Source organism: Vidua chalybeata, chromosome Z, assembly GCF_026979565.1.
Source record: "Vidua chalybeata isolate OUT-0048 chromosome Z, bVidCha1 merged haplotype, whole genome shotgun sequence".
Classification (NCBI taxonomy): domain Eukaryota; kingdom Metazoa; phylum Chordata; class Aves; order Passeriformes; family Viduidae; genus Vidua; species Vidua chalybeata.
This window is the reverse complement of record NC_071570.1, coordinates 28,283,253-28,302,010: the sequence shown is the minus strand read 5'-3', so window position 1 is coordinate 28,302,010 and position 18,758 is coordinate 28,283,253. Positions and strand designations below refer to the sequence as shown.

The 18,758-nt window shown below is 40.6% G+C and overlaps 1 protein-coding gene across 1 annotated transcript in view; it reads left to right on the top strand.

Moving 5' to 3' along the window:
• SERINC5 (serine incorporator 5) overlaps window positions 1-8,974 on the top strand; it is a 42,788-nt gene extending 33,814 nt beyond the window's left edge. Inside the window, 5 exon segments of the mRNA XM_053931794.1 lie at window positions 2,240-2,366; window positions 3,910-3,976; window positions 7,063-7,102; window positions 7,795-7,942; window positions 8,203-8,974. Of these exon segments, the coding sequence (XP_053787769.1) occupies window positions 2,240-2,366; window positions 3,910-3,976; window positions 7,063-7,102; window positions 7,795-7,942; window positions 8,203-8,350 (530 nt within the window). The 3' untranslated portion in view covers window positions 8,351-8,974.
• The last annotated feature ends 9,784 nt before the right edge of the window (window positions 8,975-18,758 follow it).

Below are 18,758 nucleotides of genomic sequence, written 5' to 3'. Positions count from 1 at the left end.
CTTCATTTTGAAAATCAATTTCTTGGCTCCTAGAAGTCTTGAAGAAGTCTAAACAGTCCTGATAATTCTTTGGAATTTTTCGTGTCTTGTCACTGTTATCAGTATGCAAAGAATTTCTTGGTTATCTTATCCATTTCTTGAGCTAGTTACTGAAAGTGTCTTACATCACATAGTTTCTATTTTAATATTACGCTATAGCCTAAAAACTATATTTACCACCATTACTTTAAAAAGGATTAACACAGTACTACAAAGAAATTAATACAATATAACTTTCCAACCTAACACATATAGTATCCCTTTTAATATTTGTGAAGAGCCAGTTATATAATATGCATTTTTCACAGTCTTAACAGAAAAAATTGCAAATGGTACAAATAAATCTGTGCAGCCAAGAAACTGTGCAATTGGCATTCTCCCTGTGTGTTAAATGCTTTGGTCTAAGGGCACTTAACTTTCCTTGTGTGAGTTACATCTGTTGCACCATTTCCTAGGAACAAGTTTTCCAAAGTCTTGTAGTCTATTCCTCCTATGACAAGTACACGTTCTCGTAATACTGAATATGAGAAAATACATAATGTGTTAGGTCATGTGATAGGAGAGGACTGGAGCAAATGGCTCTTGGATTACTGTGGAAGAAGCTGGGTGATCAGCTCCATCTAAAAGTTTACAAGGTCCAGTTAGTAGATGTTGGCCATCAAAGTGGATACTAATATGACCCTTTTTTCTCCTAGAAGTAGTCTGCTAGGTAGGCCTGGACTCCTAATGAAGCAAAAACTTGAGTACCACTTGTATTTCATTTTGCGAGGAAATATTCCAAGAAAGGACTTGGAGTTATGTCTAAGGGATATACTGCAGCTGAGATGATGCTGTTCTTCAGCAGAGTTCTTGAACTCCACTTGCCTTTCAGCCTCTAGTGTGGCAGTTCAGGAGTATGGTACTCACTAGAGTTTTAAGTTCTTGACACAGCAAAACCAGAGCAAGACTTTACAGCACAGTTCAAACTTTATCCAAGTGAAATGTCAGATTCATATGTTTGCATTGGAAGGATTCTTTTCACTTAGAGAAGATTTTTCTGGTTTCAGTTAGTATGCCCTTTCTTTATATTATTGCCCAACTTTTGTGTTCAATAGCTGAAACAACAATAGCTAGAGGAAAATGCATCCAATGACAGGAAGGAAAAGTTTACACAGACACCTCTCAAAAAGAAAGGGGAGAGGTGGGGGAAGAAGTCTGTCATACTTGTGTAGGTACAGATATACATGCAAGAGTATTCTAGAGTTAGGAAGTAAACCAGACAGTATTTAGGTGTAAAATTTACTTATGGAACTTTAGCCATGTTTTTAATTAATATAAAGTTGAATTTTAGAGGCATCTGAGTTACTCAGAAGTCTTGCCACAGTGTAAAAAGAAGAAGAAGGGGAAGAAAGTAATATGTGGAATTAAATCATATGCCTTGTGTTGCTTCATGCTTAACAAAGTCTTCAGCAGTTAAGTGAATGTTCTAATTCTTCTTGTATATATTGCAAGTGTGGTTATTGCATTTGTTAGAGTATGCATCAAGCACACTCTCAGACCTTGTCTTCCCATGCCTGAGAATTTTCACAGTTATCATCTGCTCTCAGAGGTGCTCCTTTTTCACCTGTCTCTGTGATAAGGACTCCACATTTGCTTGTCAGCTTTCGCAGTGGCATGTGCTAGAGAAGGTGTGAGGTGCTGGTACTTACTATGGGGTCCCAGGCCCTGTAACTCAGGTTTGCCATGAACTTACCTAACATTGATTTGTCTGAGAACAGGGCAACTACTGACCACCTTTTTACTGTGAATTTCATAGTTGTTTTCAAGGCACCCTTGCTGTTAAAGAGATTTCTGGTCTGAGGTCTGTACTGTCTTGGTCTCATATGGTTTTGTAGCCTTGGGTGAAGTGTTGGCAGACTTCCCGCTTCCTATTTCTTAGTTCACAAAACAGTTGTTTTTTTTCCTTGTTTGTCTGTTGTGGTCAGACAGGAAATTTTACTACCCTACTAAGTTGCATTTTGTTTTGTCTGAAACACAGTCTGCCAGGTTAGATTTACCCATTTTTTTCACTGTGATCTTTCTAAGAGATAGACAGAAACAACTGAAATTTACCTACCTACTGTCAGATGATAAAAATTCAATTAAAGCCTTCGGTCTGAAGATTACTTTAAAATGCAATTAAATTAGCTCTGCAAACTGCTTTTTTTATTTGTTTTTGAAGTCCTGGATGAAAACAACCAGAATATCACAATCTGTGTACCTGAATTCAGTCAAGGCCTGCACAGAGATGAAAACCTGGTTACTGGCTTGGGTACTACGATTCTGTTTGGCTGCATTTTATATTCTTGGTAAGTCTGGGAGTTAGCAGTTACCTTTCTGTAAATGCAGTGTTGTGGTCCAAAGAGTAAAGATTTACAGCAGGCCTCATGCTAAGTCACAGAGAGATGTGGAATAAAGCTTCAGAATTTTAGATGTTTTAGCTAAAAATGTTCAACAAGATAATACAAGTTTTAAAACAAATACATCTCATTAAAATCAAAAAGATTTAGATCTAGAGGCAGAGGGAAAGAAATTCCACCTGTCCATGATCCCAGATATCTCAGCATTAAACTCTAAAACTCTAGACAGTTACATTCACCTGAAAAATCTATCTGAATTTTTTGTAGCCTCCTAGCAGAGACTATGACTGTCTTTGAAGGTCTTTAAAACAAATGAACTTTTTAAGGCTTCCTTTGAACAAATAATGAGCATCAGTATTGCCATTGATCTGCTCTAAAAAAAACCCTTCTTGTGCCTGTGCTGCTCACCTTTGATGCTTAGTTTGTATTATTACAGCTCACTTCAATAAATTAAATTATGCTCTGGGACAGGGAGTTACCGAGGATTGAAAGGTGGTGTGTCTTTTATTTTGGCTGTGCAGCTTGCCAGGAGACAGCACTGCCTGTCTGCTGCAGGTTTTTGAGCAGGTTCAGCTTCTGATCAGTCCACTTCAAAATTCACATGCAGAAACCCCTTCATATTTTTGTGAAGTGAAAACGAGACTTACTCTTCTGTTTATCAAATACACTTGTGTGTTCCACTTCGTTGTGGTATAAAATGTATAAATATGGATATCATGGATCTCATTCACATTAGAGGGGCACTTACAGTGCATCAGGAAAGTGTTTCAGCACACAGACAATATTCATGTAGCCTGCCACTGAACTGTACCCTGTAGCTGGGGAGGTAAGAATACCTTCAAGGGGAGTGTTTTGAAGCATTGCTTGCCAAGGTTCAGTGTGTACACTAAAGCCTTCCTGTGGGTAGTGGGAAATTTGCATTTCCCATCCTAAAAGGGCAGGACAGGGCAAGAAGTTTCCTGTCAGAAGAAAGTAGAAAGGATTCCCCCACAGATAACTAAGAAAGTAATTTCTAGGAACTGGCACACTGACAACAGTTGCTGGTAATTTGCTTTTGAAAACTGACTGCCAGAGACCTGCCAAAGGCTTTGCTGGCAAAGCCTTTACAGAAATGCTGAGCCAAAGTGATGCCTGTGAACTGAGTATAAATGCACTGGTTGTGCACAGCAGGGGAGATCTCTTCTGGCTTGCAAATTGGAGCACTTAGATTTTGCTGCTGTCAGATGGTGGTGAATTCATCACCTTTCTGGAGTGACCTACTTTTAAGCTCATGATTCAGTCTGAACTGGCCAGTGGCCATCTGCCAGGCTGATCTAACTACCTAGTGCAGGACAAACTTTTCGCGTACTTAGTGCTTGATGACAGCATTCAGGCAAATGCTTGGCTGAGACATGGGAGTAAGACTATTTATGTTTGCTGTGATGTTGAAGAGTTACCCTCTTGGGGCTATAGTTATGCCGAGGGCTTTGACACTGTCTTCTTTTCCTCCTAGTTTGACCTCAACAACACGTGCAAGCTCAGAGGCACTGAGAGGAATATATGCAACAGCTGAAACTGAAGTGAGTTCTTGTTTCTTCACACAGGATTTTTGTGTAGACTTTTTGCTGTGCTTTTACTGCTGTTGTTTTTGTGGCTAGTAATCTGAAAACAGAAGCTGTTCTTGGTAACATCTATGCTATGTGCCGCTGGGTATAGACTCATCAGAACATTTGTCCACATTGACCCTTCTGTAGGTCTTGCTGGTCCTGTGGAGGTGCCTTTATGTACTGAAACTATCTGCTGCTCTTGAAGTTTATTCAGCATCCTGCAGACTTCCCGTAAATCTTATGTTCAACATGAGCTCATGTCCTCTCATTTAAGGGAAAAGTATGCTGGAAAGCTACCAGAAGAAAAAGTGGAGGTGTTCTCGAACATTTTCAGTCCTGGTTGTCTTTGTTCTCACAGCAACTAAGATCCCAAGTTATCTCTTATTTTTATTTCCATACATAAGTAGTTCCTTTCTTCTTGCCTATAATTTAATCTCTGATTGTATTTCTTGTCCCTATTTCAGCTGTACAAGTTTTTGTTCTACCTCCCTGTTACTTTGGCTTCCTTGTCCTGGGAACACCCCGAAAACTCTGAGAAATCAGTGGAGTTTTGCTAAGTAACAGTTTCCCCTTGCTTAGGCTTGCTAGTTATGCTCTTCAAATATATGTGTGTGTTTGGAAGATAAGTCTCCATCCCTAGCTCTCTCTGCATTGGTGTTACTTGCATCTGCAGTTTTAGCTTCCGTTTCACAAGTCTTTAATCAAAGTGTGAGAGTTCAAAAATGCAGAGGTATCTGCTGAGCCTGTTGGTGTTTGCAGTAGCTGGGCATGAGGAATCACAAGACGTTCCAGTGTGGGAGTGCCAGGGTGCCAGGGCGCTTCCCTGTGGCAGGATGCTGTGGCTGCACAGGGCGCCAGTGCCAGCCCTCGCTGGCAGCTGGGCACGGATCACTGAGACCAGGCATGGCCTGTCTTAGGCAGGTCCTGAAGGGGCCTGTGCCTTCCCACCTCGTGCTTAGGGACAGGACAGGGAGCACTGCAGAGAAAGTCTTTTGTGCCCCTGCACCTCTTCTGCCAGCCATGCACTGTAGGAGGCCTCTGCCAGAGGTGTGGGTCTATGGAGGAGCAGCAGGAAGGCTGGGACATATGGCACAGCATGGATTTGGGATGTCGCCCTTCACCGGGAAGGGTGAGGGGCCATCTCACCAGCCAGAGTACTCGCCCACTGGATTAGTTCTGGACTGTTGGGTTTTAAAGAGTGTACAAGAGCCACTAAATATAAAGAAAGGTCTGGTGAAAAGCAACTAATTGCACTCTGATTGCCTCCAACCCAGAGAGGGTCTGTTGACTCTGCTGGAGGCAGCTGAGTGTTAGGGGTTAGGGCGGATGTGCCAGTGTTGCTAATTTCAGTCTGTGCCAGGAATAAATTACAAAATGTTGAAGGGAACCTCAACAAGTGCTTGATTCAGAATGTGAGTGCAGCCCCAGCATAAGGCAGGCTGGCACTGCAGGTGAGACTTGGCACAACAAGAGTAGAAAGAAGTAGAGAATAAGGGGTTTACATAAAGTCTCAGACAGTCTTTTGAGAAGAAATGAGCTTTTTGGCTTTTCCTGAGTTTATGAACCTACTGAGTACAGGTAATCAGGGATATGCAGGGTAAACTTGCCACTTGGTGTTTCTGCTGGACATTTTACTTTAAAGACCTACTGCCTGGGAAAGCATGCAACTAGTCCCTGTAACATGGGATAAGCTAAAACATAAAGTTTAGAAGTGCAAAGCATAAATAATTATTCATGTGCATGTGGTGTCCCAGCCAAACTGGAACACCCCAAATGTGACTTCACACAAGGGTCTTCTACCCTTCAGGCATTCAGGTGCAGCGTGATTTGACTAATCACTGGCACCCACACCATCATTACTAATAATAATAAAACTTTGCAGAGCAACTATATTTCTGCAGCAGTCTTGCTGCTCATCTGTTGATCCAGACATCCTTTAAGTCAGTATTGAGACAGCTATTTATCTGTGATGATGCTATGGTTTCAAAGGTGTTTTAGAGGCCTAAGACGCTGGCCTTACCTTGGCTGTCCAGGGCCATGTTTTATCCTTCATGGACAGCTCTAAGTTTCCAAGAAGCAATGTCCTTATTTCCAGGACTGGGCAGTCCTTTAGTTTGTTTTGCTAAGCATGAACAATACTAAAGTCTCCAGTAAAATTCCAGTTCCTCATTACATTGTACAGTATACTGTGAACTAATACAAGTAAACAAAGTTAACACACTTTAATAGAATAAAGACTGATTGATGTAATAGGAAAGTGAATTTTCCTAACAGGGTTCATTGTCTTAATCAGACTACAAGCAAAAGAAATCCCAGAGAAGGATACTATGAGTACAAATAATACTTGTGATGCACTACAGAAAGTGCTGACTTTTACTGTAGTCTGGTGCAGGAAATACTCTTGTATTTGTTTATTGTCAACACCTTTTCTCCATTTACATTACCATTCAACACAGAAAGTGTAAATTTTAGCTTTTCTTTATCCATGAGGTTAAGAAAAAAAGGAAATCTTCATTTAAATAAAATAGTAAAACAAGGTTTCTGCTTTTATTCATTCTTCTTGTGCTCATTCTGGCTCTATTTCAGCAAAATCTTGCAAGGAGAAGTACATTTCACACTGGTACAGTTGTAATTTCCAACCTATGCATCAGAATTTTAAAAGTTCCTTATATTTTCATCTTAGTACAGAAATGTCCTAAAAAGCACTTGTGTTCACAGACTTACCGAAATAGATAAGTCCCCTAAATATGAATGTGCTTTATTGTAGCTTTTCCATCATTTTGTCATAATTATTTGAATCTGTGTTGGACCTAGAGTTATGTAAAATAGGTAATTTTTAAAGACTGGCTCATTTCTTCAAATTTACTGAGCAGGTTTTTCCAAAGCTTGGAAACTGCTGTTCTGAACTACTGAGCAAATCCTAATTTAAGTTTTGTGCCAGTTGGAAATACAAACCAGTCTGTTATGTCTGTAGTTTAGACATAACAGACCTTCCTTCCCAAGTTGTTGGTTTTGCTGTAGCACAGGTTCTTACCCCCCTCCTGTTGTCTGTTCCACAGGTAGCTCGTTGCTGCTTTTGCTGTGTACCTGATGGAGACGGTAATTATGTTTTCTCTGTACAATTTACCATTTTTGTGGCTTGTGGACCAAAGCCAAGAGAGAAAGGACACAGCTGTTGATGGAGAACTGCTTGTACTCTCATTCAATAGAGTACTGAATGCAAACTGAAGCAGATGAAGTGGTCCAAGTTAGGCTACAGAGGGAAGCAAGAGATGTCACAACACCATTTCAAAGATACTAGGCTAGTTAATAATTCTTTAAAATACATTTCATTCCTGCAACATACAAAGAGTAATCTCTGGTTTTGGCATGCCTGTGAGTGTAACTGGCTGCTGGACTTCCGGCTCAGCAGCTCTGCAGGGAGTGCAGTTGAGGAGTGAGATAGGAAGGGAGTGTCCTGTTTGTAGAGCTGGTACAATCAGGATTATCAGCTTGGACTTGCCAGAAAAATATTGCAGAGCAATTGTAGAGCAATTTAAATGCTCTCAATGCTCAAAATCTACTCAGTAAACCAGAAGCTGTCACAAGGCAGGATTTCAGTCTTAGTCCAGTTTTTCACTCAGGGTTTAGGCCCATGCCCTGAGGATGAGAAAATGTTCAAGTGTTACTCTGTGTCAATCACGCTTTCCCAAATCACACCATAGATGTTTTGCTGTGTTCTCTGTGAAGCCAGCTGCTGTTTTCAGTTCTCATTACATTTGCATAACTTTCTTGTTTCTTATCTCTTATAGCTGATGCTGAAGAGCATGTTGAAAAAAGGGGAGGCCAGACTGTGGTTTACGATGAGAAGAAGGGCACAGTGTACAGTTATGCCTACTTCCACTTCGTTTTCTTCCTGGCTTCTCTCTATGTGATGATGACAGTAACTCATTGGTTCCAGTAAGTGTATTTCTTTAATGTGTTTCTTTAATGCTGAAAAATTAACATCTCTCTGTATTGAGAGGGAAGATGTGAACAGGAAGTTCTACTGTGTGGGTGTTTCCAGTCCTTATGGTAGAAGTTTGAAGAGATGTTACAAGTCTTTCTTGGGCATTGCTGAGCAAGATCTTGCTCTATAAAGGACTGCTGTCCCTTGCTTCCTCCGTGGTTTAACCTAATTAAAGTCTTTGAGTCATTCAATTTTTTTTTTCCCTTCACAGTTATGAAAGTGCTCAGATTGAAAAATTCTTCACTGGAACCTGGTCTATCTTCTGGATTAAGATGGTCTCCTGTTGGGTTTGTGTCTGTCTGTACTTAATGACTCTTACTGCCCCACTCTGTTGCCCAGCCAGAGAATTCTCAGTGTGAACAGTCTAAAGGTCATTTTAAGTTTTTCTCTTTTTTTTTTTGTTTTTTTTTTTTTTTTTTTGTTTTTTTTTTTTTTTTTTTGTTGTTTTTTTTTGTTGTTGTTTTTTTGTTTTTGTTTTTGTTTTTTTTTGAATGAGGAAACATCGATTACTCACTTATCATAATGTACCAGTTATTACCTTTTCAGTAAGATGTAACCAAATAATTGAAGATTTTTTTTACCATTTTTTATTGTCATGAGCAAGCATTGCCTAAGGGAACAAATCTGTTTTGAAACTTTACAATGCTTATGTGTGGTGTGTAGAAAACACAGTTGTCGCATAAACTGGAATAAGTGAAATATTCTTCAAATAACCGACAATCTTGCTCTGGCATCACTGACAAGAAAAGAAAAGCTCATGGTGCAGATGGTATCTTCTTACTTCCCAGGAATGTTTGGTATCTTCCAGCAAATACTTTGCTTTTTATACTTGGTCATTAACTGTTTCTTTTACAGTTTGCAGTGATGATTTGGACTGCTGTTCTGTACAGCATATAATTCTTTAAGTAGTATCAAGATAATTTTTTTCCAAAACCATATCTAAAAAAATCTGTAGAAATAAGAGAATATATAAAATTTGACTGCCAAAGCATCTACTAAAAATTGTTTATCTAAGTATTAAATATATTAAGTTATTTTATACCTAGATTGAGAAATGTACCAATGGTAGTAAAGTATTTATTCTATTATTACTTTAAAGCCACTTGGATATTTTATGCAATTCAGATTTAGCCCAGTTAATAACTGAAGGGGAGTTCTACACACAAATTCTCAAACTGAATTTTGTCCAATTTTGCTTTACCAGGTCACTCAAAAGTTGAGTGTACTGCATGGGGATGTAATATAAGGTACATTGTTTATTCACATCACTTACTGATGAGAAAATGATAGTAAAGGGAGCACTGCCTGTTGCTCTTAAATTTAAAAGTGGGGTGCTCATTTACTTTTCTGGCCTGCTTGTCTCTAAAGGTCTCCCAGGTCTTCAGTTCTGTTTCCATGACTAGTCTTACAATATTTTAGATGCATTGATGGTCAGAAAAGGACTACAGTGTGTCATCATCTTTTCTGCTTGTGTGTTGGTTGGAAAGTATTTTTTTGAACTGCTGTATTTTTATACTCCTGTGTTGATATTAGTTTTGCTGATGGGATGGGAGTTAGCCAGCCAAAGTATTAATGGAGACAGAAATTTTCTTGTAGATCTCCTATTCCAAACACTGGAGTAAGCAGTCAGAAAAGCAAAACCTGAAGACACAAATACAACAAGCAGCTGCCTTAGTACAAATGACTTGATGATATTAAACACTATTTTGTCACCTTTTTTAAAGTTAATTTAAGCAGATGATTTGGTGGTAAAACAACAGCTCAAATGCCCTGAATGCTGAAAAAGGTTGAATCCCCATATTTTTCTGCATTCTGGTGGGATGAATTTATGACCTGAGCTAGTCCTGGTGGTTTTCGTCTTCTCTCACTCAACATGTATATTCACACACGTGTACAGTGTAAATATCAACCAATTAGCAGCTCTCTTTTTTTAAAAAATATGATTGAGCCTTAAATCTTCATTCACTGCTTTCTGCAAATCAAAGAAAAGCACAACATGGATGCCAATGGGTTGGCCAAAAGATATGCATGCCTTAGTTGTTCTGTTGCAATAGTTAATGGCTAATGCCCACCTGGTGAGTAATCTTAACATATTGGATCTTGATTCTCATCTTGTTTTCATTGCCATTTTTTAGCTGCCTTGTTGTTACGGTATCCCAGGGCTTCTGTCCTGTTTGGAGCTTTCTAGGGATGTGATCTTCCCCACCCTGTGCACTCTTACCTGAAACAAAATCTTCAGGTCTGCAGTCCTGCCTACTTATGTCACCTATCCCAGTGATTAGAGTCTCAAAATACATGTCCTGAGATCTAAGGGAAAGAGGAGTCTGTCTAGCAGTGACTGCCTTGGTGGTGTTCTTGTTTGCACCAAGAGTTAAAAATAGCAATTGAAGCTGGGCTTTGACACTGAGTTAGAAGAGCAACAACTCTGGACAGGGAGGCAGGTTTTCTTCTTTCCCTTTGCTTCTGCTGGGAGGTTCTTATCCTGCCAAGAGCTTTACTAGCATGGGGACCTGTCAGAACATTTCTGCTCTGCATTTAGAGTCCTGCTACACAGATACTTCTGCAGCTGAAGAAGGCCTTTATTAATGCTTTTTCAATCCAGAAACATTTATCTGTCCCATCTCTAAGATAAGGGCTTGTGGGCTGTGCAATGATGACTAACAGTTGTCTCACCTAACTCACCAGCAGTTCTGATGAACAGTTTTGATCCAGTGCTGTAGTTGTGTGCTACAGCTGAAATAGTCCAGGCTCATGCCTTGCCTGATCCTAAGAGGCATGCAAGATTTACCTTCTAGTGCCATATATGTTGTACTATGAGAAAACAAGCTTGCTTGGGGTTTTTTTTTGGTTTTGTTTTTTTTTTTTGTTTTGGTTGTTTTTTTTTGTGTGTGTGTGGTTTTTTGTTTGTTTGTTTGTTTGTTTGTTTGTTTTGTTTTGTTTTTTTCTTCTTTTTTTTTTGTTTGGGTTTTTTGTTTGCTTGTTTGTTGGGTTTTTTTTGTTTTTTTCCTAAATGAGCCATAGTTTTTGTAACAGAACAATCAGGGAAAGGAGCTTTACAGAGGAAGGCACACACTCTGTCAAGTTATAGGGCAGGGAAAGGTTCTTATTGTCTGGCTCTCATAACAGGCATCCCAGTCACAAATGTGGATGATAATACTAATCTTGGTCCTTGAATGTTCTTGTTTACAGAAACACGTATTTTTTCTAGTATTTGCATCAGGGCTTTCTGCCCCTCCTTGTGCTGTTTGTTTTACAGTTTGTGTTTTGGGAAATAGGTTCTGCACAGAGAAAACAAGGCTGTAAAAGAAAATCCACAGTGAGGCATGAGTCCATTCTTCATACACAGCACTCACCTCACTGAGCTGCTCCTTCATCCTTCCCTACTAACAACTATTGACCTTAAGTGTGTAATCTGCAGGTATACACAGAGTGGGAATTGGGCAGTGCCTGTTTCCACAGTTTTGTCTACTTTGAGCATATGTTTGGGGGGTAACCCCCCAAAATAACCTTGAGGGCCTGTGTGTCTATGGTGCCCCAGATCCAGCTATTGACTTCCATGCCTTTCTAAGGAACCAGTAACTAGTAGCACTTGGGTGTGTAAAGACAAAAGACACTAGTTCCTCACCAAGACAAGGCTTCCTGCTGGCCAGGCAAATGTTACAGCCTTCGTGTTTGCTGTAAAATCTGTACTGTGAACTTCCGTGTGCAACTACATAAACTCAGCTCGGGTCAAGGAATCAAATTCCCAGCCCATAGATTCCAAACAGTTCATGTAAATGGGCTTTAAAAAAAACTTGTTAAGAAGTGCCTTCATACCTACTGCTGTGATAACTTAGTTCCGGTGGCACTAGAACTGGAAAACCTGGACTGAGCCTGTGACTGGGTGATGCTGCCTTGTAGATTACACCAGTGTGTAAAAGGCACAATCAGATCTAGAGTGCACATGGAAGACCAAACAATCTGTGCTTGACAAACCTTTGGGGATAAGACTGCTTCAGGTATTACTGTGCAGTGGAAAATTAAGTAGGAAAACCCACAAGTAGCCTGATGCTTTTGTAAATAAATAATTTTTTTTACATTTAAGCTGTAAACAGTTAACTTTCTCTCCCCATACCTGAAAGTGCAGGTGACTGTCTGCTGAGGCAATTCACAGCACAGTGTCTATCCTGCCTTGTACTGTTTTTGTTCATTGAATTTGTTCCCAGATGTAAGCAGTGCAGCACTTCTGGCTCCTAGTGGTTTTGGGCTATGTGACGTGAGGAAGCTTACAAAGAGAACAAGACCAGAGAACTTGTCCTGTACTATATTTCCTCTATTTAAGTTTTAACTAATGCTATCTTTAATAGACTCTTGGAGGAACAGACAGTGTTAACAGAAGTCCTGCTGGGAAGGTGAAACAATTTTATTGGCTTTTTTCTACTTTGTCAAATTTGCCATCATAAAGTTTATATAGGACTTCAGTGCTGCACTATTATCTGAGACTGGAACAATTTTACTTTTTTTCGTGAAGGCAACCAAGAACTGCAGTCATGACTGGTTCTTGTTTGGGGTAAAATAAGTGGGACAGACTCGGACAGCAAGTGTCTGAATCCAAGTAACTGGACTAACAAATGAGATGATAAAACTTTACTAGGGATGTGTGGAAAGCAGATGGGTATGCTCATTTTGCATCAGCCACATAGTTCCACAAAGTGTGCGGGCAGCCCTTGCAGCTGGATGCCAAGTAAGGAGCTCCACAGCAATCACACATTGAAGGTATTGCATATACTCTTAGCTTTCTCCTTCAAGCATTTCCATGAGGTTCAAACCGCTTGTACATGTCCAGCTAATGTGGTAAATCCTGCCTGGGCTGCTTTCCTCTGAAATGCAGAATTCAGTGTTGCTAGTGTATGTAAAATCCAGAGAGAGGGTTTGTCCCCTCACAGAATCATAAACACTGCATGCCTATTTATTTTGTGTTTTAGCACCTTTTTACAAGTCTATAAGCGCTTTGAGATTATAAACGAAGCATGTGTAATTGCTTTGTCAGCTACTGCCGCAGCCGTTTCTGGGCTGGAACATTGCTATTAATGAAGCAACCGTTGCACTTGTGAAAAAGCTGGTTTTTAACAGTTCCTTAGTTTTGAATGATGGCATGAGGAGAATTTGGGTACTTAAGATAGTGCTGCTTGAACTTTGGCTGGCAACCGACAGTATAGTGGGCATCTCTGAACAGATCAGCAACAAAGTAATCCATTGACTGTTTTAAAACTGTGCTGTAAAGATTTTATAAACTGCTAGGCTTTTCTCCTAAGTTGATGAAGCAAAATACCACAAGACCATACCCTTGTGGCTAGATGAGTTGCGATTATCCACAGCTAAAATTTTGCTCTCATTGTCCTTCGGGCTTTAGAAGCAATGTCTTTCACTTGGAAGCTGTATCTCCTCATTTTACTTGCCTTTTTCCTCCTTGGATTTCTTTTTTAAAGGCAGTGTAAACCTCCTTCATTCCCAGACAATGTGCTACCTGTCAAATGGGATGTCTTTGGTGCTAGAAACTAGCAAAGACCTCTTTGCCAAGTCTTACTGATCCTTTCCTTTTCATAGCAGGACAGCCTGCAGCATTGAAGCAGAGTCAAGGATCATAGCTTATTATATGGATCAGTTTTTCTCTGTGACAACTACTGCTTCTTTGTTTTCCAAAGTGGCCTACGAGTTCTTGTGGGAGGGAAACACATAATGAACACCATGACGTTTTACTTGTGTTTTCAGTTTTGTAAACAGTAGTTAAAATTCAGTGTTTCACATGACTGTACAAGCGAATGCCAGGGGTCAAGTGCTTAGAAAGCTTTAGCTTTTTTTAGTCAGAACAGGATACATAGCTTGGGAACTGGTGTGCCTCTGTATTTTCTACATCCTCATGGCAGAGTGCCCAAGTGCCCCAGGATGGGGATGTAGACGCACTGTACAGAGTTTGAAGCAGCAGCTTTGAGAGACTGGCATGGTAACGGCTTTCTAATGCCCAAGGAAATTCTGTAGGTTTCAACTAGGCCTTAAATCCCATTTGTTCAGGGGTTATCATCGAATCTGGATTTGATTCTTTCCACACCTGTTCAGTAATGTTGTTCTTAAAAAACTAGACTTTATTTCAGATATAAGCCACGCTGGCTTCCCCGCTGCATGCCAGTTCCTGATAGTTCCCAGTGCATTGCGTACAGACATTTTCACAAACTTGTTCAGAGCCACATTCATCAGCTTTGAAACCACTCCAGCAGCCTAAAGCTTCCAGGGCTTTTGCTCACCAGAGCTGCAGGGTGCAGCACTGCAGCCATGCTTTTGCCAAAGAAGCCTCAGTGTGAAGCCAAGAAGAAAGTTGCAAAGCCAAGAATTTTGCAAAACTAAGGGGAAGTAATGAATCACTGGACATACCAGAGCTTTAGTTTTCCTCTTACAGATAGAAGTGCAGTTGCTTAGATGTCCTTTGGACAGCCATGCAAACTTAAAGTGCAGAGAATTAACTTCCAGATAAAATCATTCTACTTGTAAGCTGAGAAAAGATGTACTAGGAACATTTGAGTTCAATGTCTGTTCTTTGTTCACCACTGATGCGTGGTGTTCAGTCTCATGTATGCCATGTTCAAAAACTGGATGCAAAATAGTCAAAATATAAACACATTTTCTTAATGGTGAGGGGATTTTAATTAGTCTTTTTCAAGGTTCTTAATATCTCAAGGGAACTTTTTGGTTTGTATGTGTGGTTTTATTAAGCTGTAGCACAGTGAAGTTTGCTAGTTTGTTTAATTTTTTTGCAAGTGTTGTGGTCTTTAGTAACTATAACAGTTCAACTTTTAAGGATTGGTAAAGATTCCAGAATTGTAAAATCTTACTTGTAAAATAGTCAACAGCTTGGCCTTTTTAGCATGTTAATGGTTTTTATGCACAATTCCTTTTGTATACTGAGTGAATGTATTGTTTTAGATTTAATGTTTAATGGACCAATAAAATTTTCTTACATTTGAAATGAATTGTTGTGATACATTAAATATTCAAAGTCAGTTCATTCTAGAAGAAACTTAAAGAATAATCTAAATATATGAGATAATGCAGTTACTGAGCCAGTAAAAGTAAATTGGTTGATTTTTTTTTCATTAAATTTCAATGTTGTTTAACAAAAAAATGCTGCTATGTGGAATATTAGAGGCCTTCAATGTCCATGTTGTTTCTGTATTTCTCTGGTGTGTGATACTGGATTATGGCACATAGCACAGATTTGTCTGTGGCATCTGTTCTGTACAATCCAATTCCCTGAGATGTGTAAGATACCCTGGCAGTGCAAACAAAATACCTTCAAGGCTGATGTAGCACTGCAGCACTGTGCAGCTGTTTGAGATGCAGATTTCTGATTTTTTTTCTTTTTTTTTTCCCTCACTTGCCCAAATGGTGGGTTGGGCAGCTGTTGAACTTGACATGCTGAGATCTACACCAGGGAAAGTGCTTTGTCTTCACGTGTAGTAGTTCCTTCCCTCTCCCCATCCATGTCCTGTTTCATTGTGTGCCAGCTGCACGCTGCCTCCTGGTACTGGTGGCACCCATGCCGGGGAGCTGACCAGATCCACATCAGGACACAGTTCCCTGTGGTTTTGAGAAACTGCTGACCAAGCTTCCAGCAGTGGCTGTTATTCCCTGTGCAGCTCCTGATGCGTGAGAGAGCTCTGGTGCATGGAGATGGGAGGGTGTGTGTTTGGACCGAGGAGCAAGGCAGAGACAAGTTTCTGAGTGGTGCCTAAGGACTAACACAGTCAAGTGCCTGTGCTCCATAGCCTCCTGCCAGCCTGCCCACTGCTGCCCTCACTCAGTGCTGCAGCATCCTGGCAGGATGTTCTCTCCTCACAATTCCAACCAGATGGTCTTCAGGAAACAAAAGACCAGAAGCACTTGAAACACATGGCATTTGCCATGGTGTTTGCAGCACACAGGAAAGAGTTAAACTTTGTTGAGGGGGTGGATCCCGATGTAGAAGCTGCAGGACTCTGAACTCCAAAGTAGTTACAGCTGCTGCTCCAGCTGAGTGCAGCCCTGCTGTGCAGGCAGTCGGGTCAAGAGCGAGCTACATGTTCAATTTTAAAGATGTGGGATTGCAGCGTCTTCACTTTGCAGAGGCCACACATGGAGCTATGTTTGCATTGCACAATAGTCCAGAAAGGTGGTGCTAGAGAAGCTTGTTTTAACACTTTTAAACAGGGACTGCACAATCTCTGATGAGAATGTAAGAGGCAGAAGGTTTCCCAAGCCCAGACTGATCTTGGGACAAATGTTTGCTACAGCTGGCTTCACTCTTGAGCTTATGTGCTGCCCAGCAGTTGGTGTATCAATGTAACAGACACAGTAAGCTCCAGCATCCTATCCTAAGGTCCCAACAGCACCTTCTGAAATGAAAGTTCTGGCTGTCTGACTTGTGACTTTTATCTGTGGCTGTCAGCACTGCAAGCCAGTAGGTTTTCTGTCAGGGGGATTAGAGGCTCACAGCTTCACACAGTTACCTTTGGCAACAGCACGAGAGCCAGAGCCTGTATCTTACCTTCCAGCCTCCAGTGGTCATGGACTCGAAGAGAGCCTGGAAACAGGCAAGTTCCACAGTGGTAAGCCAGCTGATAAGGCAAAGGGCCAGGATGCTCCCTCCCCGCCGCTGTAGCGGGAGGAGACAGGGGGACTGAGCAGAGCTTTGGAACCTGGCAAGGATTTGAAGGCCAAGTGCAGTCATGTTTTCTGATGGAGCTGGTGTGTGCTGCCCATGCTGCAGACAGGTCAGGGTGGGCCAGGCCTGTTGCCTCCACTGGGAGGAGACCACTTGTGCAAAATGTGAGCGCTGCAGGCTGCATGTGTTCTGCAGTGGCAGTACGGGTGAGTGTAGTGACTGTCTTCTGCCCAGGCTGTGCCCTCACCATTCAGAGAGGATTTCTGCCTGGAGAAGGGACTGTTTCTGGTGAAATGCAAATGTTTGATAAGGAAGATGTAAATTTTTTTTACAGTTGTGTGTTCTCCTTCATAAATGAACAATACTACAGTTACAGCCCATGCTCAGCTAGAAAAACACATTTTTTGTCATCAATTAAGCATAATTTGACTATGCCCTCTGTGTTGCTCCAGAGTAAATAGCCTTTCAGTCCTCAGACATCTGGTGAGTGGTTGGGTTTAGTGATGCCAAGGGGAAAGGACTGAAACTGGAGGACCTTTCATCATGAAACACTGAACCAAAGGAACGTGTCGGCATTGTGTTCTTTGTAGTGGGACTCTGGGGTCCTCATGGGACAGCCCCTAGGTCCACCCTGCTTCCAGAAACTTTGGCAATGATGGAGGAGCCAATGGGAAAATTCTGCCAGTAGTCAAAGCTTATGATAGCTTGTAATATCCTTAAGGGTGTTTTTATTGTACTGAGAACAAGTAACGTGTTTTTGTTGTTTGATACTCTCACCTGATAATTCAACTCAGCATTGCCCCTGTATCCTTATGCTGGGAAAGAGATAGGACTGTTCATTTTCCCAGGGTTACTTATGATTTTAAAACTTGCACTATATTCCTTCCCTTTGTATTTCTTCCTTTTTAAAGTCATTATCCTACAGTTATTTTAAAAGTATATTATTGCCCTAATTTTTAAGTTTTCTTTTATAGTTCTTTTGAAAGTTTTAAAGTTCTCATAAAACTTCTTTAGCCTTCTGATAATGTTTACATATTTGAGAGTCAGAGTTCCCACACAATTTCATATATAAATAGAATAGTTTGCATATTTCTCTGTGGGTAGAGAGAAATGATTGATTGATCTTTGGACCAGTGTGGTTGGAGAGGTGGTAATTCCATCCTCCAATTGAGTCACCTTTGGAATTCTATAAATACCAGATGTTTGAATAAAACTGTGTCTTTTTCTCTTTTGAACTTCCCAAGCTTCTGTGTACTCATTTTGTGCCAATAGCGACGTATATAGTTAAAGTAACTATCCTATCCAACAGTTCTTGGAGCTTGTCCTCCCTTCCTAGCCCCATTTTGAAGGAGAATGTAGTAAAAATGCACACTGTATTAGCATCTTTCTGCACTTCAAATTAGAGAGTGCATGGTGATACAGTTTCTTTTGGCGTTCTGTTTTCAGTCCTTTCCTAATGGTTACTAGTGCTTAATGCGATGTTTTGGGGTTTTAGTTTGATGACTTCTTTGCATGTTGCAAAGAATGTTGCACTATCTGCATAGAGAGCTTTGCTCTGGTGACAGCTTAAAGCCTGGCTTTGTGTATGTGAAAGTTAGGATGGTTTTATCTAGGTGATTCTGCATTTATTATCTCTGTAGTCTTTTTGTTTGTTTGTTTTAGTCACATGCAAGTCATAAGATGTGACCACAATGCTCTGCTGTCAGCTTTTTTGCTTTTCCATGATGTCATAGTGTGACTCACAATTTTTGGGAGTGGGAGATCTAATACATTGCTTAAGAGGAGATCTGCCAAAGGTAAGTCTCCAAAGGCCTTAAAATGTCCTAAAGGAGATACAACCTATTCCTAGGAGGACAGGAAAGGCACTATGTGACTCGGCCAAACAGCTCCGAACCACTTCGTTACAGATGCCTGTTGTTTATAACACATTCAAGGTAGAGAAAATTCCACTTTCTTCCCTACCCTGTTTAATACTGAATCCAAAAAAGCAATAGATTTAAACTTTTCTTGAGTGTGTTTTAAGCAAGCTGTCACTCCATTTACATGCTGCTCTCTAGATTTTAGGGCAAATTTGAAAAGAAATGAGGCCCAAG